Below are 27,041 nucleotides of genomic sequence, written 5' to 3' on the forward strand. Positions count from 1 at the left end.
CATAAATATAACATACATTCGTGACCCTGCTTGTGAAAACCCAGCTAAAGTTTTTTTTATAACTTTATCTATTCTATAATAAATGCATTTTATTGGTTGCATTTTATGTGCATGCACAACTGCCCAGCCAACCACTGCTGAAATAAATGAGGTTAATTAAAACTGCTGTTCTTAAAAATCGTGTTCATCATATTTATTTTAGCCAAACATCATGTGGTGGTCAAGAGGTGAATGCACGTCCATTTCTTTTGAAGTGATATGTTTAAGCTCACTTGTTCCCTATGCCATTTGTAGTGCCTTGCAGATAGCACCCCCTTCCTACAATTGACAAAATTACAGGACGATTGGAGCATACCCATTATCTTATTAATTCACTGGTACAGCAGTTTGCAGTCGAGAATGCATGAGCTTGTCCATGGTGACAGGATGGGATCTTATGCTGTAGACGTATTAGGATCTATACCACCCACAGTGTCCTGCAATGACCATACAGCTACCTAGTATGTTAAAGCATTGGCCATTACATGCAACATTGCTTCCCAGTGGCCTATAATGAGCTGGCAGTTTTATGATGTCACCACCCGTACAAAAACACCATTGACCCTGATAGCCACCAGGCCCACTATCACCCTATAAAAACAGACAGAGTACGGATACTGGAACGTGATAATGGTCGCCAGCCCGACATCATTACTTTTTAATGAGTGTCCCTCTCGGGTCATACCTTTGATCTGACCTTTATAACCTTCTTTTGACACAGGTGCCAGTCGGGAAAAACCAACGCCGCGCTTTCATGTAAGTAGAACTTCACTTTAGTACCATCGTTTCCCAGCATGCCCCCATTTCATTCATATTTGTTTATGTGGTATTGGGCACCGTACACCATGTCGCTTAATCAATGCCTCTTTTTTCCTTTTCTGTTCCGGCTATTATAGACCCTTCAGTTCCGAGTCTGTTGATGCTCAAAGCAATGTCAACTTCATAGTAAGACTTAATCATTAAACCTATCCGAGTTCAAGTTCTGTTCAATAGTAAGCTGCTAATGTTCTCCCTGTTTAGGTGACTTTTTGTTATGAATGTGTAATATGATTCATCTCACAATTAGTCTTAAAAGTGCCTTTTTTTCCCTCATTGTTAAGAGATGTTGGTTTTGCAGATGTTTACTGGTTGCTCCTTGGTTATCATTAAATACATACAAACTTGCATGGTACCGAGTAGCTGTACATGTCTTTTATCTAAATTATGTATGCGTTTTGGTATATACAGATTTAATATACAGATATTGAGTCCGTTATATACCAATTTTATGGTTTTATCCATAGTGCAGTTTTGTCTTGGTGGAAAGTTAAATAGCCTAGTGAAAATGGTACATGAATGTGCATTACTTTCTCTTCCTCCAACTAGGGTTGTAATGGTATTGTGATAAATTGTGAAATTTGCATTTACGGTTAAGGTACAGTGAACATTTGCTTATTCGCGGTTTGGGGGGATTAATAAAAGCATATCAAACCTGCAGTGCTGCGCATATGCAACTTTATTTTACGTGACTCCAAAGCTGAGAAAATGTTATTCTTGGATTCATCACAGTCTAATCTAAAGAGAAATAACCTTTTTTTTTTTTTTTTAAAGGTAGACTAACGCTTCCATAAAAAAATTTTTTTCAAAAAAATTGATATAAATTAATTTTCATTAATTTAAGGGTCAAGTGATGATTATAATAATAATAATAATGAATGTTTAATATCATATACTGTAAAACCGTGATATTTTATTCACTTATTTACCATAAGCACCCCCTAGTGGCCAGTTGGCAACTTAATTATTTTCAATCAATCAATTTTCACATTAACTTTGAACCGATTAATATTATTTAATCTCTCACAGCTTAAATTTATTTAAACCGACTGCTAATAACCACTTTAATAAAAAAAATGTAAAATTCATAAAAATGATTTATGTAGTGATGAAGTTTAACATTTTGGTATTTATTTGGATCATTATAGATTTTGCAGCTTTTGACAAATTCAAACACTAAGTTATGTGGACTGTTTTTGAATGGCATTGTTGGTTTAACTTCTTGATTCACAAAGACCAAAGAATATGTGGTTCACTGCTCCTTAGATATAACAAGACCGCCTCATCTATTGTGCTCCATTCTTTAGCTCGCAACAGACGTTTCATTCTAAAATATTTTCCGAGACCCGACGTCTTGTGTTTGGGAATGTCAACATTTGCAAAGAGTGGCCCTTCTCTAATCCGGCAGACTGTGGAATAGAGAGAGGATTAGGGTCTAGTTTGTTTTCCTGGTCTCCTGGAATGTTCCTTTAGCAGCGCTTTTGTACCTGGGCCGGGCCCAAGGTCATCCTTCTGTCTCCACGCAGCTCCTTTTGTGTCTTCTAGCAAGTCTCAACCACACAGAGTCAACACGGCTCCCTCCTCAAAAGCAGAACGCGAGTGGAATTTCAATCCTTGTCGCAACACTCGTTAAATGTTACTTAGTTTTCTCATTAAGCAATTTGAGTGCTCCCACTCCCCCACTGATGTTTGACTTAAATGTAGAGGGGAAAAAGATCAGCATTCCAGTGTATCTCCCAGTCTGTCTGCATCATTCATCACGGGTTTTGTAGCTGGTGTCTGATTGAAGTCTGATGGATTAACTGACTCGGGTGGGCAGTGGTATTGAGCCGTTGTCACCGCTTTAACTTGTGCCACAGTTTAACTTCAATGCTTACGATTATTGCATGGCTTTATGTCAGTGGATCTCTACATAAGCTTGTGTATCTTCAGTGGTATCTTTCATTTCTAAAACATGACCTTAGATGTGTTCGTTATTGTGCAAGAAGTAAATTTTTTTGTTGCTATTAATAGTTTTGCCAATATTGTTTTGACCGCTCTGCTCTTTCATTGATATTTTTTGGTTATGTAGAGTTAATTTGGCTAATAATGAGCCTACAAAGTTATTGATTTTGATGATGAAGAAGATTGTGGTGAGTATATTCAGTGCTTCCCTAGCGTCTGTTGGGCCAACTGCTATGGGAATGCAAAAGCAAGGTCAAAGTACTAAATATACATTATTCATTTGACCGACTGCAAGTTTTTCTTATTTTTTGCTTTTAGCTACTGATGTTTCATTAAGTCATTATTATGAACAACTGGTTTAATAAGTAATTTGCTTTTCATTTAGTTTGTTGATGATTTAATTTAGCTGTTGTTGGGGCAGTTGGCTCTGATCTAATAGATTTTGTGTTGTGTTTCCATTAAATGAACATAAGAAACAAGAAAGTTGCATTTTATAGTGGACAGACCATAAGTATGACATTATGGGGTGGTTTCCCGGACAGGGATTATTTTAAGCAAGGACAAGGCCTTAGTTTAATTAGGAAATATGACTAGTTTTAACATTTTGTAAGTTAAAAATAGATCACAAAATATTTTATAAAGAAGGATAAAATATAGGTGTTTCTTTTGAATTTCAGAGTGGTTGTCCTTAGTGTTTCTCAACCAAGGGAGCTAGCCTGGGACCTCGACAAGCATACATATAATGTAATAATATGCTTCAATTAAAAAAACAGGCTTTTTTAGTGTTTGACTATTTCATAATGAATACACATCTTTATTGTTATGCCAAGGTTACAATCTCAGAAAATAACGCACAAAAGCTGTCATTGGGGTGGTACTTTTAAAAAAAAGTTAACATTTGAAAAGTTTGGTTCCAAAACTAGAAAACTCCAAAGATTTTTTTGATTGTGCATTCCAATTAATATTAATCACACTGCATTTTTTTTCTTCTGATTTTAGCCTACATTACGAAAAAAATAAAGCTAAGTAGCACAATAAAATACAATAAAAACATGATAACATAATAATAAACATGTTTTGACAAACATTTAAAAACTGAGCTATCTTGTTTGTGAACCAAACTCTTCATTTGTACCTAAAGAGTGCATATTAGTACACAACACATACGTACCTACTGTAAATGGTACATACTGGGACCTTTTTAAAGGGTACTGTCCCAGTAACAGCTTTTGTACCTTTTTAGAGATTGTAAAATATTTTATCAAGTAGAAATTGTGAGCAAAAGAGGCCTTTATGTATTGTTGTTATTGACAGTGGAAGTCATTGAGGTTGAGATGCAGTGTCATAAACTAATATGAGATAGCAGTCAATACAGTCTGCACATTACGACAGATCCTTAATTATCCAGCAGATGTCGCACTGCCTGCACATTACACACCATCAGCTGATCTACTCTTATTATGGATACAAGAGAATCATATTGTGCAGTTTACTCTCAAATGTTTAACCTAACAATACTAATGCGTTTGGATTAACGACAGATACTCGCGTAAAAATGTTATTTGTTTAATTAGATTTTGGAGTTATGCATTTTGGTGTTTGCACTTTTCAACTCAAAAATAGGATACAGTATAATATACATTCAAACACAGGTTTTATGCAGCTTTGAGAAAGAACAAATCTGACGTCTGGGCACTATACACTTTTGAATTGCTGCTTATTCAAATTAATCTATGTTGTTTAAAGCAGATAAAACACGCTGTGCTCTACAAACCTTTGGGCAATTTTGTCGTACCATTCATTTATTTTAAGTACTTAAGGTACACTTTATAATAAAAATATCTGAAAGTGTGGCAAACACACAAACGTTAGGACTGCGGTCAAAACAATGACACTCGACATAATGACACGCGTAAACAGTTCGTTAATAATACATCGCACTTTTTTCCATTAATCTTAACTCCGTACTTCTCACTATTTCAAATAACGAAATATGTTTCTGGAAATACTTTAAATCCATCAAAATCTAATAATATACAAATCTGTGTATAAAAATATATATTTTTAGCGACACTCTATATGCTTATCTAACAAAATAAAACAGTCGCACATGGCACAGCGCTGTAGATTCAATGGGTGTGTTGGACTTCATGCGCCACTCTGCGCAGACCGAGCACCGTATGACATCAAAGTATCGCGACAGGTACTTTGATGTCATACGCAGTTCAGTCTGCGCAGTGCCGCATCAAGTCAAACAAACCTAATACTTTCTCTAGAGATGTAAGCCTACATTTGTTCTATAATCTCTCGTAGGTTTACCAGAATGCGCAAAAAATACACATCATGCTTGAATAAGTGTATACATTTCCAGAGACAAATTATCCGATACAAATAAATTACTTAATGAACACTTTAAGGCTTCTTGCAGAAAATAAAGATACATTTGAGTCTGTTCATTTAATGTATGCAGTCTCAACTCGAGTGCGAAATCCCCAGTGGATGGAAAGAGTCTCTGTCCAGCAGCCAAGAGCCAACGTGCACGAGCATATTTGAGTACCAGTGGACGCCGTCCTCCTGCGATGTGACGTTTGAATCAAGAGCCGGAAAGAGCCACGTCATCAGCGCGTGACTTAATCGGACCGGTGCAAAAGCCCAGTGCGCCCATTTGTGATTTTCAATAACCGCGTAGCAAGAAACCAGCACCTGATCCACTATTATAGTTCCGAGCGCGGTGACCGGCGCGTACGAGCCCTCGTGCTCTTCAGTGTAAATCCTCTTCACTGTAACGCTCGTGAGGGTCTCGCGTGTGCCATCCGAAACTAAAAGCTTATCTCCAGGCTTCACATTGCTGGCAAATGTCGCTGTCATACCTGAAATAGATGTACCGTTCCCAATGAAAACTAGGTGTGCTGCTGTGAGGGTGAGCTTTTTATAAGGCTCTGCCGTCTCGATGACGAGGAATTGCCGTCTGGTTGTGGGATCGTGGTCGATGAACATTATAAAGTCGCTGAATAAAATATTTCCCTTCTCGTCCGCAGCTAAAACCTTATCTCCCAGTTTGAGATCTTTGATATGTGTACTCCTCCCATCGGCGAGTGTCACCTTGCTAGATCCAGGAAAACATCCTCCTGATTTAGCAGCCACTGAGTTTTCTGTAAACAAACGAGGAGTTAGATGAACACTTGTATAGCAAAGAGAAAGCAGTTTGGCTATGAATTTGTTGTTTTATGGCATTCTACAATAGTCAAATAAATAAAAGTCCATTGACAAAGGATTGACGTGATGGTGCTGAATTGGAAATGTTCCTCAGTTGTGTTAAGACTGTCCTGATGCAAGTGTTGAAAGTGTCTGTTCTGTCTGGGTTGTGAATTAACACAAAGTGACCATGCATTGTCATTTAAATTAACCCTGGACTTTGCTTTTCCCTGATCCCTTTAGTTTTGTGTAACTGTTTGCACAGGTGCAGAAACCCCAAAGTGCCAATTCGCCTGGCGTATTACTTTCACTTTAGATGGCGCAAATACAATTTGCCTTACTGAACTCCTCTTATAAGGATTAGTTTTTAAATGGCTGTGTTTTATTAGAATTTACTTTTTATTGCTGTTTCACATGTTGCGAATCATAATTGTGAATCAACAGTCTGTATTTATATCCTAGAAATCAACCCTTTGTAACAATTAACACATTTTTCACTTCAATCTGGCTGATATGATAGAAAAAATGGTTAAATAAAACATGGACAAAGCAAACCATTAGTTTAAGTTAACCTAGGTCAACTATCCATATTTGACTCAAATATACATTGGATATTTGAATTTAAACCCTTCCTGAGTTTGTGCATATTTTACCCAACCATGGGTTGAACCATTTCAGCATTTTAAGGAGTGTATTGTCATCTTTTCCTCTTTTTGGATATCCTAAAAATAATTTCACATTATTCTGCCACACAATTTGCTCTGATTTGGCTTCTTGTTTTGTTGACATTTTTGGACATGATTCTCAAATCATGGGCATTAACCCAAAGACAGAGCCATGACTGAATTTTACATAATGCATGTATAACCATGGACGCAAAGTTTAGGGTCTTGCGCATTAAATTGGTTGGGAGACAGTGTAACAGTGATGCACTCACCTGCTTTCACAGAGCAATGTATGTGAGCTTTAGATTCGTAATAGACCCAGTCAAATCCTGCCTCCACCGCAAGCCTTGATAACATCCCATACTTGCTTTTATCCCTATCTGATGTAGTGATGTCGACCGCCCGGCCCTCGTAGTGCAGTGACTCTTCGAAGTGATGACCGTCCTCATCCCAGCCTTCTGTCACGCGCAGTTTAACACCCGGCCACTGGTTCATCACAGATATCGCCAATGAATTCAACTTGTCCTTACAGCGCTGAATGGATGAGAGAGACAGTTTGTCAAGTCAAAATACCGACCTTGATTTTAAGTGTTAAAAAGCAGAGGCCAAAAAGTTACGCACGCGCATGCTCACCCAAAAGGGTCTATTAAAAAACTTTCAGTTGTGCGCATTTGGACCCTGTGAATCAATGAATGTCGTTAACGAGTAGTTTCTATTGCATAGTGCTGATTGCAGACCTTGCAAATGCATGATATTTTACAAAGCCAAATTCTGTATTTTTATTTCACAATCACCTTATAATGTTAAAGTTCAAATGCAACTCTTATGTAGCCTAAAAAATTGTAGATCTCCGAGATCTGTTGGTTGTTTATATTGTTTGTATCTTCAGTCCAAATCACAGACACCCATCGATCGATAGCTGAGAGTTAATAGAGCTGAAAATTCAAGTTATTCATCTCAGCCGGAGCAACGGCAGTCAACTGCAAATTCATTGCCAACGACTAACGCGTCTCCTGCTGGATAGCTTTATTGAATGTCAGCATCTTATAGGACACTGAAGATATGTGCTGTTATTATTTGCACAAGATTTGATGCGTGAGTTTGTGATGAAGCCACCTACGCGCCCTGGTTGTTATTGGAAAAGCTTTACCGCAAAAGGCATTTAATCAGAGAAAACAGCAGCTGATTGAAACGCAAAACAAAACGCGCTCACTGCGGGAGCCAGTCATTTTCAATAATAGACGCGAAACATCAGTGTCAAAGATCGACCCACAGTCTCTATTAAGTCCTCAATACAAGCAGGTCATGCAGAAGATATTTATTAAACCCAAACGCAGATGGAGGAATGGAGGAGGAAATTTTTATTGATTATTAAAACCATATTACGCAACAGTCTTAAGCGTAGCATAGGAACTGAGACGGTTTTTTTCCATAATTATATTGTTAAATTAGCTGTCTCAAAATGAAGAAATAAAGGTGAACGCATATGTTGTTAACCGCTGCATAAATTATGCGCAAGGTGCAAGTTTTGCGCAAATGGCCAAAAACAACAATCTTTCAATTCCCAGAGCAACAAATGATTGGTTTTCTCTACATTTAACAATTGTTATGATTATTTGGATTTGCCTTCATTTAGCGCAACACCGTTTTTAAACCTGTTAAACTTAATATAACCGCGCGCATTCAGCGTCTCCAAGTGCACGGCAGCGTGTCGCTGCGCACTTACGCAGACATGGGTCCATACCTGTGTCATCAGTCTGTCAGCATTTGTGTTTTCCTCGTCTTTAAAGATGATGTCTGGATTATAATTGGGAATCAATTCCTTAAATCTCTCTGAATTTCTTGTAATTTTGCCTTCGTATTTGCCGCTGGCACCAAGGGTTTTCTCGGCAACATTGGGAATGAACTGCTTGTAAGCCAACGGGGTTAATTTCTTTGGGTGTCTTCGTTTTCCATGACCTCTACCAGGACCACAAGCTAATCCACAGGGCGTTAGGAAAAAGCAGATAAAACACAGAAACGCAATTTGCTTGAGATGCAGCCTTACATCCATGACGCTAAATGATCTCTTCGGATGTTTAAATTTGGTCACCAGTGGTCTCGTAGCGCGTGGCGGGTGGATGTTACCAAACGACCACTACCGAAGCAGGTGCAATAACGACCGCTCTCGTTAGCCACTGAGTAAGCACATTGGAGGATGGCTGTCACAGCTAAGTGGGAGACGAAAGAGCGATTTAGTTTAGACGGGAGGTAGGGTCAGACGCTTATGAGCAGAGGCAGTCTACCCATATGAATTACAGAGGAAATCTTTGGCAAGGGGGAGGGAGTCTATTGACTCGACGGAGTAACTGTGATGCCATCCAGGCTAAGACTCTCTGTACTATCCTAATTGTTTCACATATTAGTTAAATGCGTTTGCATGGTCAACTTTTATAAATAATTCAAATGTTAAATGTGAATAAAATTAAGAAGTGTCCTGCCCTGCTCATCAGATGATGAATTAATTAGGGTACATTGTTTAAAGGCACAGATAAGCACTTTAGGTGGCTCAGTTAGATGTTAGCCTGTGAAATGTTGCTTCTCCATTCCTTTCTAATGACTAACCATGTTTTTTATTATTAGTCAGTGAAACTGTCTTTATTAGTCAGGGATCTTTCTTCAGTGCCTGTTTAGCGATCACACAAAAACTTATCATTAGGTACTTAGAGTAGCGGAGGATCTAAAAGCTGCCCTTGTTTTGATAAGCTTGTGATGTTATTGTACATAGTGACTTTTAGGTGTAGGGTAATCCTTTTTGCATTTGACTTTGTTCCATGTCAGATCCATTATCAGGTGATTTAAAGTCCAGTCATTACTGACATGCTGTTTTAGTTTAAATCCTGTGTGAAAATACAAATATAAGGCGCTTTTATCTAAAGCGACTTACGGTGCATTACAAGCTATACATTTTTAACAGTACTTGTGTCCCCTGGGTTCGAACCCATGACCTTTTGGGTTGCAAATGCATTGCTATTCCACTGAGCTATACAGGAACCGAAATAATGTTAATAACAAACTTTTTATCATCGGCATGATCAAGATGATAAGGCGCTTGTTTGTTGTTTGAAAATTTATTTCTTGATTTTCATTGAAGTATCATTTTGTGGAATCTGAACGAAAATGAACGAATTGCGCATCTCTGGATTTATAACACCTACCTGGTTTGGAATTTCAAGGGCTTCTGAAAATTGGCAAGTTGGTGAGCAAAAACACACCCTTCTGCCAGTCTGGGGTTTGACCTACAGATGACTTGGTTGTACTTGAAACCATGTCTAAACTTATTCCACTGTATTTCAATAATTAATTGTCTTATTTATGACACTGAATTTCAGATAAAATTACAGTTATGTTGAGTTTTCTCTCTCCAAACATGTATGTGAAAGAATATGCATTAGATGTTTTTATTTATATGTACAGGTAACTCACATTTAAATGTCCCATGGTAAAGTGAATTCACTTAAATTGTATTTAAATAGCGCTTTTCACATTTGTTTTTGGCTTCATACCAACTTTACATGAAATAGAAAAAAAGAAAACCGTGAAAAGCGAAGAACAAGGAAAGCATGGCAGTTTTTAAAGAACACCAATTATCTGATTCATGATTTTACATTTCCTTTGGTGTGTAAGGGTATTTTCACATATACACTGTTTAGGTCGGCCCAAATGACGTGTCGCTCCGAGTACGGTTCGTTTGGGTCAGTGTGAACACAACAGCCGCACTCGGGTGCGCACTAAACGGCCGCTCCGAGACCGCTCTAAACAGGTGGTCTCGGAGCGGCTGTCGCCGAACTCTGGGGCGACCCACCTGTGGTGTGAACACTGCTGGACCTCAGGCCGAACCAAATACAGGAAGTTCTCCACATGTTTGAGCCACTGGGCTTCCGTCGTGACGTGAGCCGGGTGTTATATTGTGGGTTAACAACAAACAAGCCAATCCTGGTCCGTTGCTGAGATTCGCTGTCTCCTTTGCGTTTGAGCTGATGATTTTTTAAATGCATAGCTGTCCTTCACACACAAATAGTGACATTACGGGCTTTTTAGCAAACGGCTCTGTGAGAAGGCTTTAATAGAACAGCTACGCAATTCTGCGTTAAAGCAAAGAAACTTCGCAAAGACGGGCATCGTTTATCTCCACATCTTGATAGCTGAGCTCTCCCTGTCAGGCTGGTTGTCGTGGAAACATGGGGGGTGGTCATGAGACGGTAAGAGCTGTCAGAGACCAATGACAGCGCTGACCGTTGTCACATGGTGTACGGTGCGGCATTTCGAGTACAGTAAAAAACAAATATGTGAACACGGACCGCACTAACTGAAAAATGATACAATGTATTTTGGTGCGCTCCGAGGCTGCACCACGGTGCTCACCAACATATGTGAAAACACTCTAAGATTAAAACACTCAAAAGTTTGTGAATCTGGGGGGAAGTTCAAGGCCTTGGGAAGTTTTTGAAAATATACATACATAGATATACAGGTCATTGAAAGTGCTTTAATCTATTTTATGCAAGAAGTTTTCTTAATAAAAATCCATTCCTAGTGTAGGATAATATCAAAAAAATTCTAGACTTTTTAAGCACACGTTCTAAACTGTTCAGTTTAAAGCTGTGGACAGTAAGATATTTTTAATCATATTCACTGAAACTGACAATATGTTCTGATAGAACAACATAGATTAGACTGTTCATGAAAAAACCCGCCCTTCTACCTCCACCTAGAGACTGTTATTTGGTTAGCAAAAATCCACCGCTCCCGGTCAATCTGGTCCAATCAGTGCAGGCTGGTTCATCTGGTCCAATCAGCACATGTAAAATCTGCCTGTCAATCACAGTTCCTGCATGCGCCCCAGATCCCCCTCGCGCGTGATAATATCACATGCATCCGCCTGAAGTTCATGGGTGTGCTGGATTGAACGCAGCATGATAGCGGAGAAAACATTCACTAACAAACTTACGATTCCTTGGTTAACAACCAGTGAAAAGAAGCAAACAGAGATAGAAAGCGACCGTGCCCGTAATAAAACTAGGATCAATATCAGACCGGCATTTGAAAGGTGGAGGACTCCACGAGATTTTAAAGGGTTCAAGCTGGATGCAGAGCTTGCCACATTTCTTCTCGACAGGTAATTATGCTTTATCAACCATTGATTGTATTTCTGAGTGTTATTGAAGTAATCTAAGTATGCTTGCTAAGTATGCGTTCACAAAAAAAACTGGTGCACACACACTGACAAGGACGAGCTCGAAGGGAGGTTGCTTGCTGGTTGTGTGCGGGAGCATGAAAATTGTAAACATTCAAAATAGGGCGATATGTCTGTACGATAATTAATAAATTGCCCCGGTTGTCCGTGAACTATGGCTTTGTGTAGTAAATGCTGCTCCATGTGAAAGCAGGTGATGGCGATTAACTACTAATCAAAGAACCGGCTTTACTGACGAGATGCGCATGACAATCACATGCGATTTATCGTGCATCCCTAATTCAAAATCATCCCAATCCTCCAGAGTTGCTTACCACAGCTTTAAATGCTTATATCTTTTGTATGCGAATGTTGATTCATACCAAAATGCTTTTTGCATAGTTGTGTTTGACACATGAAAACATCTCTGGTTACATATGTAACTGTTGTTCCCTGAGAATGGAACGAGACACTGCGTCTCCCTTGCCATACTTCCTGCGTCCCTGTAACGCCGTCTTTGGCAATATTTCAAATAGCAATATACTTCCTGGCTCCCGCATCACCCTGTCTTTGTCGTTAAGCCTCACAACTTGATATACAGTACAAATTCAGACGCACTTACCCCTGGAAGCGTCCCCAAAGTGTCACCGCAGTGACGCAGCGCAAGTTCCCTCGAAAGGGAACTGCAACAATGTATCTTAAAATGTAACACAATGTAACCTTGCTCTCACTTGAAATGGGTCCCCACATTTAGTCTTTGAATTTGAGGGTATTGGACCTGGAATATCCTTGAAAGGTCCTTGAATTTGAAGTTAACTAAGGTGTGGGAACCCTGATGATTGTATTCAAAAAATTTTCTTACAGAATTATGTTTTACGTCATTAATACAATATAATAATATATGAAAAATACTAAAGTGAAGTAGTGATATCTGTAAGAGCGTAACTTATAATGAAACCATATGAAAGCAAAAACTCATTTGGTGAGACAGAAAAACTGTGAGAACATCAGGCTTAGCCAGGAGGTACAGTTCTCATCTGACACATTCCAGCTGCAATTCGTAAAAGATGATAGAGACACATGCTGCGTACTACATCCGGCATGTTGATGTATCACGTGACATACGTCATCATAACAACAAGTTAGTAATTAAATGGAATGACGTTAAACAAGCTCAATTTAATCACAAGGGACAGCTGTTTAATTTGTATTTGCAATTGATTAGATCTGCATTTCCGCTTTCTGACATTTTTTTATTAAAACTATCAAATGAACACTTCTGTAGAAGCCGGAAATAGTAGGTCATCCGGGTACTTTTTGCGTAGTGCCTAGTGTCAAATTTACTATGAATTTGGACATATAGTACTCGCATCGCCTACTGCTTTTTGCCTACCATGTAGTACTGAAGTAGGTGGTTCGGAGGCAGTATGAGTATTACTGATTCTATCATTTATTACTGTAACTAAATATATGCTTAATACAATATAGTGAATATTTTATAGAATTTAACATTGCTGCAAGTGCACAAAGGAAGTGGTCAGTTGTCGTTAGGCAGTCATCAGTTTAGCACCATGAGGCATAGATATATATATACACTAGATGTCGCTTTGGGTTCTAAGCATGCGCCAAAACCGCCGCCATCTTGGAAAAGGGGTCTTGTCATAGGAAGTAGCAAAGCTGCTATCTTCGCCTGTACTTTGAATTCATGGACGATGCCAGACTTTTGTGCTGCGTATTGATGCCTACTAGCACTATGCATTATGGATAGAAAAAGTAGATTTTCATAATATCAAAACTTGTATTTTTTCTGGACTCAATGCTAAATACATGTCTGACTGTTGAAACAAACCAAAAGAAAACCAAGAAAATCGCATTCATGATGATTTATGGTGATTTTATTTCCGTAACATTGCCTACAATGAAGCTGATGCGGGGTTCCCCTGTTTCAAGATGGCGGCTCTATTTGACACATCCGGTCCAATGAACTGGCATAGCCAAGGCGACATCCAGTGTAAATATCTATGACCATGAGGAAAGGCATCAGGCGGATAGGTGGTGGAATGAGCATCACACCAAACTGCATTTGCTGGATCAGATTTGACTCGTATTGATAAGGTAGTAAAGACGATATTAACTCCTGTCAGCATTGCATTGTGAGCTAATCTTCAAATAATGGTAAGGAGCGTCACATTTCCAGCTGACGACAGAGGTATTCAGGCCAATCACAACATGCAGGTTAGCTGGCCAATCGGAGGACACAGCGATGAGCTTTGTACAAAAGCAACACATCTCAGGGAGGCAGTGCATAGAGGAGCAACAATAATGTACGATATGTGGAAAATAATGTGTTTTTTAAACCATAAACCATGCAAACACATTGTATTATACCAAATACAAAAAATTGTTATAGCAATGTAATGGATACTCTTTAAAAGCACAAACATACAGCATAAAAGTGGTTTGCCGAGTGTAGAGATATCCTTGTTGGTATCTTCTAAATTTACTTTAAGAGAAGCAAATAACATAGAGTATGGTTAGTATTAGGTCAATATAGAAGTTTACATTAAAGTTTATGTTTCTGTAGCTTAACTAGTAGAAAATGGCACCATTGCAGTTCACATTCTTATGTGAACTGCATTATTTTCCGCGTGTGTGCATTATTTTCAAATAATTCAAAGGACCGGAGTCAATTATTCCTCTTATACCACGGTTTCCACAAACATTGCTCTGGTACCTATTTTAAGACATTTGACAAGTTAGGTGTGCGGTTATGAGAAATTAATGCATACCCACGGAACATTTCTCAGCCAATCAGAATACACCATTCAACAGACCTGTGGTATAAATATTAATATTTTATGATTTGTGTGTTTTTTTCTACGTTTAGATTCCAAACTTAACTTAAAAGCATACTCTGTATCCTGTATTGTCCAGTGCTACACTTGGTTATATACTTCCATTAGTTCTTTTCACAAAATGTACTAATATATAGACTAATATATAGTCTTGCAATGTGTATTAAAAGTTTGAGGTGCTCTTAACTTTACAAAAGCCCAATTTGTGAGATGAACCCATTCTTGCATTTGATTTAGATGGTATGATTTAAAAGAATAAGTGTTTTAATGTTTAGAATCAAAAATTAAAAGTGTTACAATATTTATGCGCATTCTGTGTTTTATATACATGAACTATGCCATTATACTGGGCATGCCAATTAACTGGTTGACAAGTTAATTCTATAATCTATAAACGGGGCAGATTTCTTACTTAAAAGTTAATTGAGAATTTTGATTGTAAATGTTCTGTTAGGAATTATTTAATTTCAGCAATGCATTTGCTATTAATAACGATTAATAATTAATTAACAGTACTATTATCATTACATTGTAATGTGCTATACAGCAGCATTTTATCAGACTGATTTACAGTCATTGAAATCTCCATATTAGTTAAAGTACTATTAACTGCATTTGAAACTGTGTTGTGATATCAATAGTGTTTCACTTTTTCAAGCACACAGTGTGCACAAAATAAACAAGAGCAAGAATGACACATTCCTGTTTGGCATACTGATCTATTTGTTATATGTCTATATAATTTAGTTTAAAAATGCACAGCAGCATACTCAACCCTGTTCACCTACAGACATGATGTAAGAAATGCAAAAGAGCACCGTGCATCAGTTGTTGTTTTATTTGAATGCTCAGTGGTGACCATCCATCTGGTCAGGTCTTAAAATGCCTGTTTTAACCACTCTCATTAGTCCCTTAAAATACCTGTGGACAGATGGGTCATTGGACCAGTTAAGCTGTTTCAGATAGCTATGGTTTATTCTAGTCAGTCACAAAGCAACAAAAAACATTTGCATCCACAGGAAATACCTGGCTTCACTAATGGGAGGCCTCCTTTTTAAGTTTTGACTGACTCTTGTTGAAGGTATGACCTTCCAGTATCTGGTGGTAAGACTTTAGTGGTTTCTGACATTGGTATTTGGTTTCGTGTGATGTATTGAACGTTGTGAGTAGTGATGATTGAAATATTTCATCCTAGTAAATCTAGCTGGCTATCATAGATTACATTTTATATAGAGTTGTGAGAATCATTTGTAATCATCTCGGAAGCATCAGTTAGTACAGTTAGACACTCGGTAATGTTTTGCTTCATTTTTCAGCAAAAGTTTACCCAGTCAGAAAAAATGGTCCCTAGATGTCACTGGGGCAATACTAATACACATTTGCACCTAAAGAGTTAATATTAATACCTCAAATGTACATATTGGTACCAAAGAGTGCAGTGTCGTACCTCTAAGGTACTTATTGGTATTAAATGTAAACAGTACATGTACCTAAATGGTACATATCAATTTAGGACTTTTTAAAGGGTAATGCCCCATGCAGGGACAGCTTGAGACCCTTTTTTTCTGACAGTGTAAATTGTAGTGTAAATTTGTAAACAAAAATACTTAACAATTGAAGTTAAGACAATTTAATGTTAACGTTAAAAATGTTTAAAATAATTTGGAGGGGTAAAGACTTGAATTATCTTAAAATTGTTCTCTTATAATGCCAGTATGTTTGTGAAATGAAAGTGCTGACTGAGGCTGATGTCATGTTGGTGAATCAGCATAGTTACCATATCAATTTATTTACTCACCTGGCACGCAAGCTTACCGTTCTCCTGCCAAAGCGAATCTCACCAATAATGTCATCTAATTTACTCAAACGGCATCCCGTGGAGCCTCGGTACCATTAAAGACATTGAAAGTGTCATCATTGACACTTGACCTGTCATTTTCTTCAGATTTGGCTCAATTTATTTTTTTAAATAAAACACTTAATTTGCATACACTCATAATGACCTAAGCAAAAATTTACGTTCCCTAATAAATAAAAAATAAATAATTTATTTCATTCTGTCAGCTACTAACAACTTGTCTGCCAAATTCTCTAATAAAAAAATAACGTTATTATTTGCATAAAATGTTTCCAAAGTTAGAAAACAACATAATGCTATTGTTTTACATGTATTTCTAGAGCATTTCAAAATGATTATTTAATGGAATAACCCTGATTTTTAATCACGTCTTTAATCCCATCACATCTTGGCGTGCGCTCAAGCTTTTACATTGCTATTGGGTGACTTTGTCACTCCTGAGGTTGGCTTTTGTTGAAATTCAATAGACACTGGACTGGACTTGCAACAATACAGCATGTAGCAAAGCAGATTAAAGGCAAATCTGGAGTGGTCTCTCATTTTTTCCACAGCTCTATAGAATAGACATCAAAAACCATTTAAATCCTGAAAATGTATATGAGTTTGCATGGCACAACATATCATTCTTCAAATGATTATTAGTATGCAATGTCAAGATTTTTGTCTCACAAAAGTGTTTCTACTTGAGAATAAATGATATCCATTGCCTTGTCCTGTTTTAATTTTAGACAGGCTTTATTAAATGAAGAACACAATCAAACACCAATAGGAATGTGAGAATTTCCTCTCCCAAGCCTCAGGCCTGGAGGTTTCGGGAGCCGGGGTTTGTACAGGAAAGCAGTTACTATGTTCACATGTCTCAGTAATTGAGAACACTGCTTGGCAGCCAATAGCGGCCTCTTAGACAAATGTGTTCAATACACTCTAATTATTCGGTGAAACATCGGGCAATCTATACTTGAATGAATAAAAACCTCAAGAAACAGTAGGCCTCTCTACCATGAATGTCATCGCTTTTCATTCAACAATGAACAGGGATCTTGTGCCACTGGATATGCTGTCACTCCCTTCCTGCAATAATTATGGGGACCTTATAATAAATAAACTTGACCACATTGTCCTTCACGTTCAGTGGATACTGTACAGCATTTGCTCTCATACAATCACTTTATATGTATATAGTATTATAAACCAAGGCGCTTGTTTGATTCTTTTGGTAAAGTCACAGAAAAGTTCTGCTAAATTTGTTTTGTTTGTGTTGTCTATTATATTTGGTAATTGCTTAAATTTGTGGTTGTTTTTCCCTTTGCCTCTAACAGAGCAGATAAATGGATAGATAAGTAACTACTGTGGTCTATTTCTTTTTAAAGAAGAGTAGTCTTTCCATTAGCCAGTAGCAATTTTTCTCAGGGTGTGGAGTGGATCAATGGTCTGTCGTTATGGCAACCGGAGGATAGTGATGGGTAGTTTCACAAGGTGAGGGGAAAGATCCTGTGAGGTGGCAAAGACCGGACGGATCAATACGCCCAAGATAATAAATGTCAATACTTAATCCTGCGTTTGCTAAGTCAGATCTTCACTGAAGGCAGGTGCAACAAATTGTGACAGACAATTAGTATCATTCATTTAAGCCTAAGTAAATAAGTAAATAATACATAATTCTGTTTTTCACATATTGCTTTAAGTCTGGATTTCACTGTGCACTCTCAGAAAAAGGTACAAAAATTAACCTATTTTAACCACTTTTTCTGTAGGGTGGGATCCCGCACACTCTCAGAAATAAAGGTACGAGAAGGTACAAAAGTTGTCACTGGAATGATACTTTTTAAAAATGTCATTTTATGTACCATTTTGGGGGAAAAATGTACCGTTTATGTACCATTTTGGCCCCTTCCTGATTTTTTTTGCATGTTTGTCACACTTTAATGTTTCAGATCATGAAACAAATTTAAATATTCATCAAAGGTAACACAAGTAAACACAAAATGCAGTTTGCAAAATGCACAAGTAAAAACATTATATAATGTTTTTTATTATGAAGGGAAACCAAATCCAAACACACATGGCCCTGTGTGAAAAAGTGCTTGCCCACTAATAATTGGTTGGGCCACCCTTAGCAGCAGTGTTTGTGATAACTTGTAATGAGTCTGTTAAAGCGCTGTGGAGGAATTTTGGTCCACTCATCTTTGCAGAATTGTTGTAATTCAGCCAAATTGAAGGGTTTCGAGCATGAACTGGCTTTTTAAAGTCATGCCACAGCATCTAAATAGGATTGAGGTCAGGACTTTGACTAGGCCACTCCAAAGCCCTTATTTTGTTTTTCTTCAGCCATTCAGAGGTGGACTTGCTGGTGTGTTTTGGATCATTGTCCTAGAACCCAAGTTCGCTTTAGCTTGAGGTCACAAACAGATGGCCGGACATTTTCCTTTAGATAGACAGCAGAATTCATGGTTCCATTCATCACAATAAGTCTTCCATGACCTGAAGCAGCACAACAGCCCCAGACCATCACACTACCACCTAGCCTGATGTTGTCATATTCAATGTCAGAATTTGAGTCTGATACCGCTCCATTGGGCTATCATTATGAGGCTTGTTTCAACCGAACCAGGACAAAAAACGCCTCTGCACTCAATTGGATAGACCTACAACCAATCAGAGCAACCGAGTGTGTGACATATGTTGAAATGGCGTTTTTTGCAGCCTGACCGAACTGCTAGTTATTTCACTACAATGAAACTAACATTATGATTGTACTAAGTCTGAGTTAGCGAACGTACATTGACATCTACTATGTTTACAACATTTCATTCAAATCACAACATTGTGAGTTATTTACTATGTCATACAGTCAGACTATCTCTTACCATTTGTAAGTTAGATAAACTTCATCCACGGACTTCCGAAAAAGGAGCTGCCAACAACCGCTAGTTACATCCACGTTGTCGTGCACTCTGAGTTGCACGACAGCCAGCTGATAAATTTAACTTTTGTCAAATCCCGTAGGAGGGACAGCAAAACCATCTTTACGATCAACAAATGCCTTAATCGCGTTTCTTTGTTCCTTTTGTAAAATCAATGCTCTGTCGATATCTCCTAGAAAAGACCCGATGGCAGAATCTTCACATCTCAATTCTCCAGTGGCAGCGTCTTTGTTGTAAACGGATTCAACACTAGCGCTCTTTGGTGACGTGGTTGATTATGTTACTGTTGATCATCTATCCATCATCGTATAAAGCCCATTGAATGACAATTTGATTGGTTCGACCAGCTTTGGGTCGAGCATAGTAGCGCCACAATGGAGCGACTCCAGACTGAACTTCCCGTCCTGTAATCTTGTGGGCGGGGCTAAGTTCAGCTGGAACCCAGGCTAATTACCACCACCATATTTTACTGTTGGTATGATGTTCTTTTCTGAAATGCTGTGTTACTTTTACGCCAGACGTAATGGGACACAGACCTTTCAAAAAGTTCAACTTTTATCTCATCAGTCCAAAGAGTATTTTCCCAAAACTCTTGGAGATCATCAAGTATTTTCTGTCAAATTGAGACGAGACTTTGTTCTTTTTGCTCAGCAGTGGTTTTCAAATTGGAACTCTGCCATGCAAGCCATTTTTGACCAGTCTCTTTCTTATGGTGAAGTCATGAACACTGACTTTAACTGAGACGAGTGAGGCCTGCCGTGAGTCGTCGCTGCACTCTTGGGGTAATTTTGGTCATCCGGCCACTCCTGGGAAGGTTCACCACTGTTCCATGCTTTCGCCATTTGTAGATAATGGCTTTCATTGTGGTTCGCTGAAGACCCAAAGCTTTAGAAATGGTTTTATTACCATTTCCAGACTGATAGATCTCAATTACTTTCGTTCTCATTTGTTCCTGAATGTCTTTGGATTTCAACATGTTGTTTAGCTTTTGAGGATCTTTTGGTTTACTTCACTTTGTCAGGCAGGTCCTATTTAAGGGATTTCTTGATTGTGAACACGTGTGGCAGTAATCAGGCCTGGGTGTGGCTAGAGAAACTGAACTTAGGTGTGATAAACCACAGTTATGTTTTAAGCGTGGGGTCAAGCACTTTTTCACACAGGGCCATGTGTGGTTGGATTTTGTTTTCCCTTCATAGTTAAAACCTTCATTTGAAAACTGCATGTTGTGTTTACTTGTGTTATCTTTGATTAATATTTAAAGTGGTTTGATGATCTGAAACATTAAAGTGTGACAAACATGAAAAAAAACAGGAAGGAGCCCAACACTTTTTCACACCACTGTATCTTTGAGGTACCAATATGCACCTTAAAGGACCTAAAGTGTACTTTTGTGTTTGATCTCATCAGCGTGAGTGAGTGCTGGGTCCCATCCTACAGGAAAATTGAAAAGAGGGGAATCTGACAGAGCAGAATACAAAAAGGAAAGAACTTATGAGCATTTTATTTTTCAGCATTACAAGTAGGCAGCAACATGTTTTGCAACTTCTGAAGTAAACTTTTTGTGGTGTGTAAATTTGTACTTTTGGTGTCACAGAAATGAGCCACGATCTCTTGACCTCTACAGATTAAGCTATTTCAGTCTAATTACATGCAACAAGAAAAGAAGATTACAAGTAAAAAGGAATGCTAGAAATTCTCCAGTGTGAGGTATAAGCAGTGCATTAAGCTGTTACGGTGTGATGTTTATGATTTATCCCCCAATACTAAATTCAGTAAAGGCTTGTTTCCAAAGAGGATGATGTTGATCTATTTTTCATTTGAGAGTCACAGTTTGGTTAAGGGTCACCTGCATACTGTTACTCAGTGTTGGGGAGTTACATTTAAAAGTAATGCATTACAATATTAAGTTACTCCCCAAAAAAGTAACTAATTGCGTTACTTAGTTACTTTTTATGGAAAGTAATAATTGCGTTACTTTTGCATTACTTTTTTTCTTCTTCTTTCTCTTATGAAAAGTTGTGCATTCAGAAATAGCATTTTCCATTGCAAAAAATCAAGTTCTGGCATGCCATCTCCGTTTCTGATTCAAACTGTTCCTGCTCAGGTGCGCACATATAAAGTGCGTAATTCTAAGTGACTATATTCAGTTTAATTCAGTACATTATTATAATTTTTAAAATCAAATTAATTAAACTGAAAAGTAACTGGCATTACTTTTTTTTAAAAAGTAACCCAAATGTTAGTGTGTACATTTATAAAGTAATGTGTTACTTTACTCGTTACTTCAGAAAAGTAATATTATTACGTAATGCACGTTATGTGTAATGCGTTACCCCCAACACTGCTGTTACTGTATATTCGTTTTTCACCAGATGCCACTAACGGGAAAAAACAGGAAGAGAAATGTCTAACTAAAGCAATAGTTATGTTTTTAAATAGGTGATAATATATTATTATTTATAACCCATAAAGTGTTTATATTTGACCCAACAATGGGTTAAAATAACCAAGCAAATGTTAAATTACAACATTTACATTTAGGCAACTTTTTTTTAACCTTTTGGGGCGGTTTCCCGGACAGGGATTAGACTAGTCCTAGATTTAAACACTTTTAAGAGCTCTCCAAACTCAAAACAACTTGCACGTACATATCTTAAAATACATCAGGGCCCTTTGTTTTACCTCAAAATGCACACAGGTAATGTTTTAATAAGGCATGTTTGTTAAAACTAGTTATATTTCCTAATTAAACTAAGGCCTAGTCCTGGATTAAGCTAATCCTGGTCCGGGAAACCGCCCCTTTAAGTTATAATTGATCTTTGCCATGCTTTACTGTAAATACTTTAACATTACCAAATACACAATCCAATATATAAAACTGATGTTAACATAAGAAACTGAATCCCCTTACATTTGAAAAACAGCTGTGAATTGAATTTCCATAATGAATGTTTGACAAAAGAAACGCAGATTTAATTAATGAATATTTGGTCTGTCAATGCATGAAATGAAACCCATTGAAATTGAACTATTCCATGCACCCAATCCATCCTTTTTCTTAAAACATAAAGAGTCATACAACACAACACAGAGCCATGTCGAGTCTTGCCTACCTGGGGCAGACGGCAACGGAGGAACTTACGAAATTACATTCAAACAAAACAAAGGAAGAGGAAAGAAGCCAAACGGACAAACGGTTTTCTCCACTATGACTTTAGGATTAACCACTGATGGTTTTAATGCTGTTTTTGTTTGGCTTTCTTTGGTGCTACACTGTCAGAAATAATATGCAAAATGTCTACCTTTAGCTTTTCACTGGGGCAGAACTGTACGTGCACTGTTCCCGTTAACACCTTATAGGATGTACTAACATAAGGCACAAAAATACACTTCCGACTGTGGTAAAGGGCACGACGGACTGCCCTGGTGACACGCATGCTTTTTGACAGTAAATAATACGTATCAAAAGGCGTACCAGCTTTAGAAATATTTATGTATGCTCGATGTAACCGTGCCTCAGTTTTGTATCCAATAACAATAGAGTTGTTAATTTTGCCGAGCTTGGAAAAGCTGGAATAATTCCATGTGGTAGTGACCTGTATGCTCCTGCAAAGTCAAGCAAACAAAAATAACATCAATGCAGAACTTGTGAAGTATGTGCACTTCATTTCTTTAATGGTTCACAAGGAAAATGTAAGTGTGCGTTTTGTCAGGGACATATATTACTAATTGTTCCCATTAAGCATCTTCAGTATGTGAAGGAAAGTATTTTAATGTACCTTGCGCATTAGGAGCATTTCTGTGATGTATCGAATTGTTGATGCAGTGAAGATGCTAATATTATGAAACTATGAAAATCAATGTGGTTCCTTATGTTTATGTCTACAGTCTTTAAAGTAAAGGTGCTTAAAAGGTTCTTATAAGAACCATTTCCTTTATACATTTTTACTACAACAAACCTTTTTTGAAACTGAAAGGTTCTTCAGAGGTTAAAGGTTCTTTATGGAGACGTTTGGCCCAAAAAAATTCTGTGTGGCATCGTGAAGCACCTTTATTTTTAAAGCATCCCTGATGTTTGAATGGCATAGTGAAGTGTTATTAAAAAGGATGCATTCAATGTTTAAGAGGGAACATCAGGTCATTGATGGTTACACTAGGTTGCGGTTTTTCGAGACGTGACCCCAGGGCTACTAAACATGAATGTAGTAAATGATTAAGAATGCAGCATCTGAGCGACGTGAATGTACAAAGTCAACACAAGTTGCCGGCAAATCTTTTAAACACCATACGGATAGAGCCTCATTAATGTTTTGTAATATTTGCACGATTTGTCCCAGCCTGTTAGAAAGGGGTCTAAGCATGACATTAAAACATGTTACAATGGTGAATTGTTAAAAGTGAAATGCTTAGTCGGGATCGCATTTTGCACAAAGCTACTTAAAACGTGATTAGACAAGAAGGCCTCATTCACAGACGCAGCTATAGTTGCAACATGCACACAATGCCTTTGCTAAAGCAGTAAGCCAAGCTTTACAAACATAATATCTGTTATAAACTTTTCCACTAACATCATATTTTATGATCCTGTTTGGCCTTTATATCATGATAAAGTCACGTTTAGTCATGCTTTTCATCATGTGGATTTGAACAGTGTCAGTTCATTATGATGAATTCCCCAATGATATTTTGTTCCGTTCGTGTTAAAAAACATACTGTGATAGTCACATGTAAACATGAATAGTAAAAATTATTGAGCAACCGACCAAAATCCAAGAGGATTTTATGGGAAATGTGTACAGGTATTATTCCTAATTCTTGCTGATCACTAATAAGGTTTTGTTTCTATTTCGTAATCTTTTCTCAGCCACTTCTCTATGGATCAGGGTGCAGGAAAAATGCTCTAAACTGCATGACCTCTCACCTCCATACTTTTTTCAGTTTTACAAATTACACAAATCAAGTCTGCGTTGAAACTTGAAGGCAGTTAATGAACAAAATCACTTCAAGAAATACTTCTGCCTCTGTTGACGAGTAAATAAAAGTTTAGTATGATATTATACAGTAGTACATATTCTTCTGTAAGTGTTGTTTTCTCAGTCGAGTCACAATTATACTTCATCTACTCCTCACCACTGTCTCTGGACACTGATATTACAAAAGCCCATAAAATATGAATCAAAACTGTCCGATCAATAACTTCTCAAAGGCTAATAAGTGCTGCCGTATTTTCTAGATATGTGGAGCCCTCCATCATTTACAGCGTGCCGAGATTTATCGAAAATCCATTGCGAGGACGAGAGCATGAGGTAATGCAGCACTTAGTAAATGAAGTAAAACCGAAGTCTACTATTAAAATTTATGATTTGTATTTAATTTAAAGAAGTCGCATCTGTTCATTTGAACTCCTTCAACCCGGTCTGCTTGCCCTCAGCCAATCACAGGCGTGCATTTGATTTGAATTGCGCGTGTTTTGTTGTCACGTGGTACGGTATGTGTCACTCCACATCCGGTTATGTGTCATCATGAAATAACTGTGAATTAAATTATGCAATTTGGTTTCCATTTGTGTCACATGCCATATATGGAACAGAAATTGAGGCTTAACTTTGCCCCGCTGCCTGACCGTGCTGTCCATTACATTGCTTATGAATAACACGATAGCTTTGAAAATACATACAATGGAATTTGTCCCGGTTCTTTTTAAAATGTATATTTATGCTGATATTTACTAATATTTTTTACAAATCATAAAACACCAGTTTTGATTCTGTTTTACTGTCCTTAAGACTGAAAATACAGTCTGATTAATATCTCTCAGACAGACTTTTTATGGATCTTGATAATTACCCATAATACCCTGCTTCAGTTTCTCAATCTTTTGACTGGGTCCATCACTCATTTGAAGTGTCTCATAACACTTGCGCCACAGTTCATCTGTACCGTATCGCAGAGGCGTTCAGGTGCCCGGCTTCTTTGGGTCACCTTGTAGACTGTCAGCAACTCAGGTCAGTAAAAGTAATAAAAGATAACAGCCTTTCAAGAGTAGGGATTTTATAGCAAGGTTGAAGTTAGCCTTAAAAGCAGTGCAAGTCCAAATAAACCTGTTATGGTTGAAATTGTAAGATTTTGTTTGGGCATCTCTTACTGTACTGTATTCTCTATTGAAGTATTATGATTTATTAGTATAGTCACATTTATATTTGCAAAGCATTTCAACTTTCGGTGTAGGTATTACATTTATACAGCCTGCTTATGTTAATATGTACAGACAGAAAAAAAGAGGATTAGGTGTCTCGCTTTTTCTCCTTAGATCTGCTGTCTGTCATCACAACATTACCTTCTTTATCAATCACCCTCCGCAGGCTGTTTTCAAAGAGTAGTGAGTATGTATATTTAAGCTTAAGTACTAATTTATCAAGGAAATCATTGTTGTGCTACTAAAAGCATTTTCATATTTTTAACATCTTATACTTTAAAAAAATAAAGGTGCTATGTGATGCCATTCAAGAACGATATTTGGCTTTATGGCTCCATGAAGGTCCACAGAACATTTTTGTTGTACAAAATGTTATTTAGACTATAAAAACCTACACAAAAAAATGGTTCCTCTAAGATCCTTTGACCGAATTTAGTTGGGGAACCAAAAATGGTTCTTCTATAAGGTTTTGTAGCACCTTTATTCATTTATTTTTAAATGTAGCAAAGAGCAGGTGCACATTGTCAAACTGTGCACTGAAAAATTATGCATTCAATTTACTCATTTTTTTTTTATGTAAGTGGTTGCAATCAATTTATTTATAATTCTTTTTTTTTTAAATATAGCTTAAATAAATTGATTGCAACCACTTACCTTAAAAAAATTGAGTAAATTGAATGAATAATTTTTTCATTGTGTCTGCTAATAAGACAGTTCAGTAAGACATAAAGTCATTTAAAATTTCAACTGAATTTCCAATACTGAGCAAGCTAGAATTTATAATAAACATTTGTTTTTGTATTTTTCTTGGTCATGCCAATAACTATTTGTCATCAATGAAGGCAAAAGAAAGCAGGTCAGGGGTAGTAGTAAAGATGATTTATGACAAGTAACAGTCGGTCCTGTTTTAATGGTTCCTTGGCCTCACACGAGACAAGAAAGCATCGATCTGGCTTTTACGACACGTTAACCTCTCGAGAATGAGTGTTAATAGATTTTGAAGCAACTATTAATAGCAAATAAAACATTTATGACCACAGTATTTATATGCACGGTGCAAAAATCGATAGATCTTTAACAAAATTAAACTCATCATTGTGGTGAACATTTGCTTGAGAGCTTATTAAGAAAAAAATGATAAAGTTTGCAGGGCCACTTAGAGAAATTAACATTTTATATACAGACCTGTGCAAAAGTCTTAGGCCACCATCACCAACTTTGTTGTTTTAGCAAAGTTTTAATGTCCATCCATATTTATTTCTCATTCTTTTTATTAAGATACAAACAGAAAATGGCGAAAATATGTACACAAAATTAAAAACAAAACATTTTCA

General features: G+C 37.4%; 2 protein-coding genes across 2 annotated transcripts in view; one reads left to right on the plus strand and one right to left on the minus strand.

Moving 5' to 3' along the window:
- Positions 1-27,041, plus strand: part of rbm33b (RNA binding motif protein 33b) — a 68,864-nt gene that overhangs the window by 37,135 nt on the left and 4,688 nt on the right. Inside the window, exons 11-12 of the mRNA XM_065276246.1 lie at positions 761-795; positions 936-984. Coding sequence (XP_065132318.1) covers positions 761-795; positions 936-984 — 84 coding nt within the window. The remainder of the gene's footprint in view (positions 1-760; positions 796-935; positions 985-27,041) is intronic.
- On the minus strand, positions 4,094-8,908 carry shhb (sonic hedgehog signaling molecule b). The gene is made up of 3 exons (XM_065276435.2): positions 8,404-8,908; positions 6,932-7,193; positions 4,094-5,951 (listed from the first exon to the last, which is right to left on the minus strand). Exons 1-3 carry the CDS (start codon positions 8,710-8,712, stop codon positions 5,272-5,274), a joined length of 1,251 nt encoding a protein of 416 aa, XP_065132507.1. The 5' UTR covers positions 8,713-8,908; the 3' UTR covers positions 4,094-5,271.

The sequence above is a fragment of the Paramisgurnus dabryanus genome, chromosome 6 (assembly GCF_030506205.2).
Source record: "Paramisgurnus dabryanus chromosome 6, PD_genome_1.1, whole genome shotgun sequence".
NCBI lineage: Eukaryota > Metazoa > Chordata > Actinopteri > Cypriniformes > Cobitidae > Paramisgurnus > Paramisgurnus dabryanus.

What these genes read in the sequence shown, in the direction of transcription:
- shhb (XM_065276435.2), bottom strand. Translation starts at nt 8,712, where the DNA reads ATGGATGTAAGGCTGCATCTCAAGCAAATTGCGTTTCTGTGTTTTATC. An exon ending in CTGACAGACTGATGACACAG is followed by an intron (nt 7,194 to 8,403) that starts GTATGGACCCAT and finishes TCATCCATTCAG; the next exon opens with CGCTGTAAGGACAAGTTGAA. An exon ending in ACATTGCTCTGTGAAAGCAG is followed by an intron (nt 5,952 to 6,931) that starts GTGAGTGCATCA and finishes GTTTGTTTACAG; the next exon opens with AAAACTCAGTGGCTGCTAAA.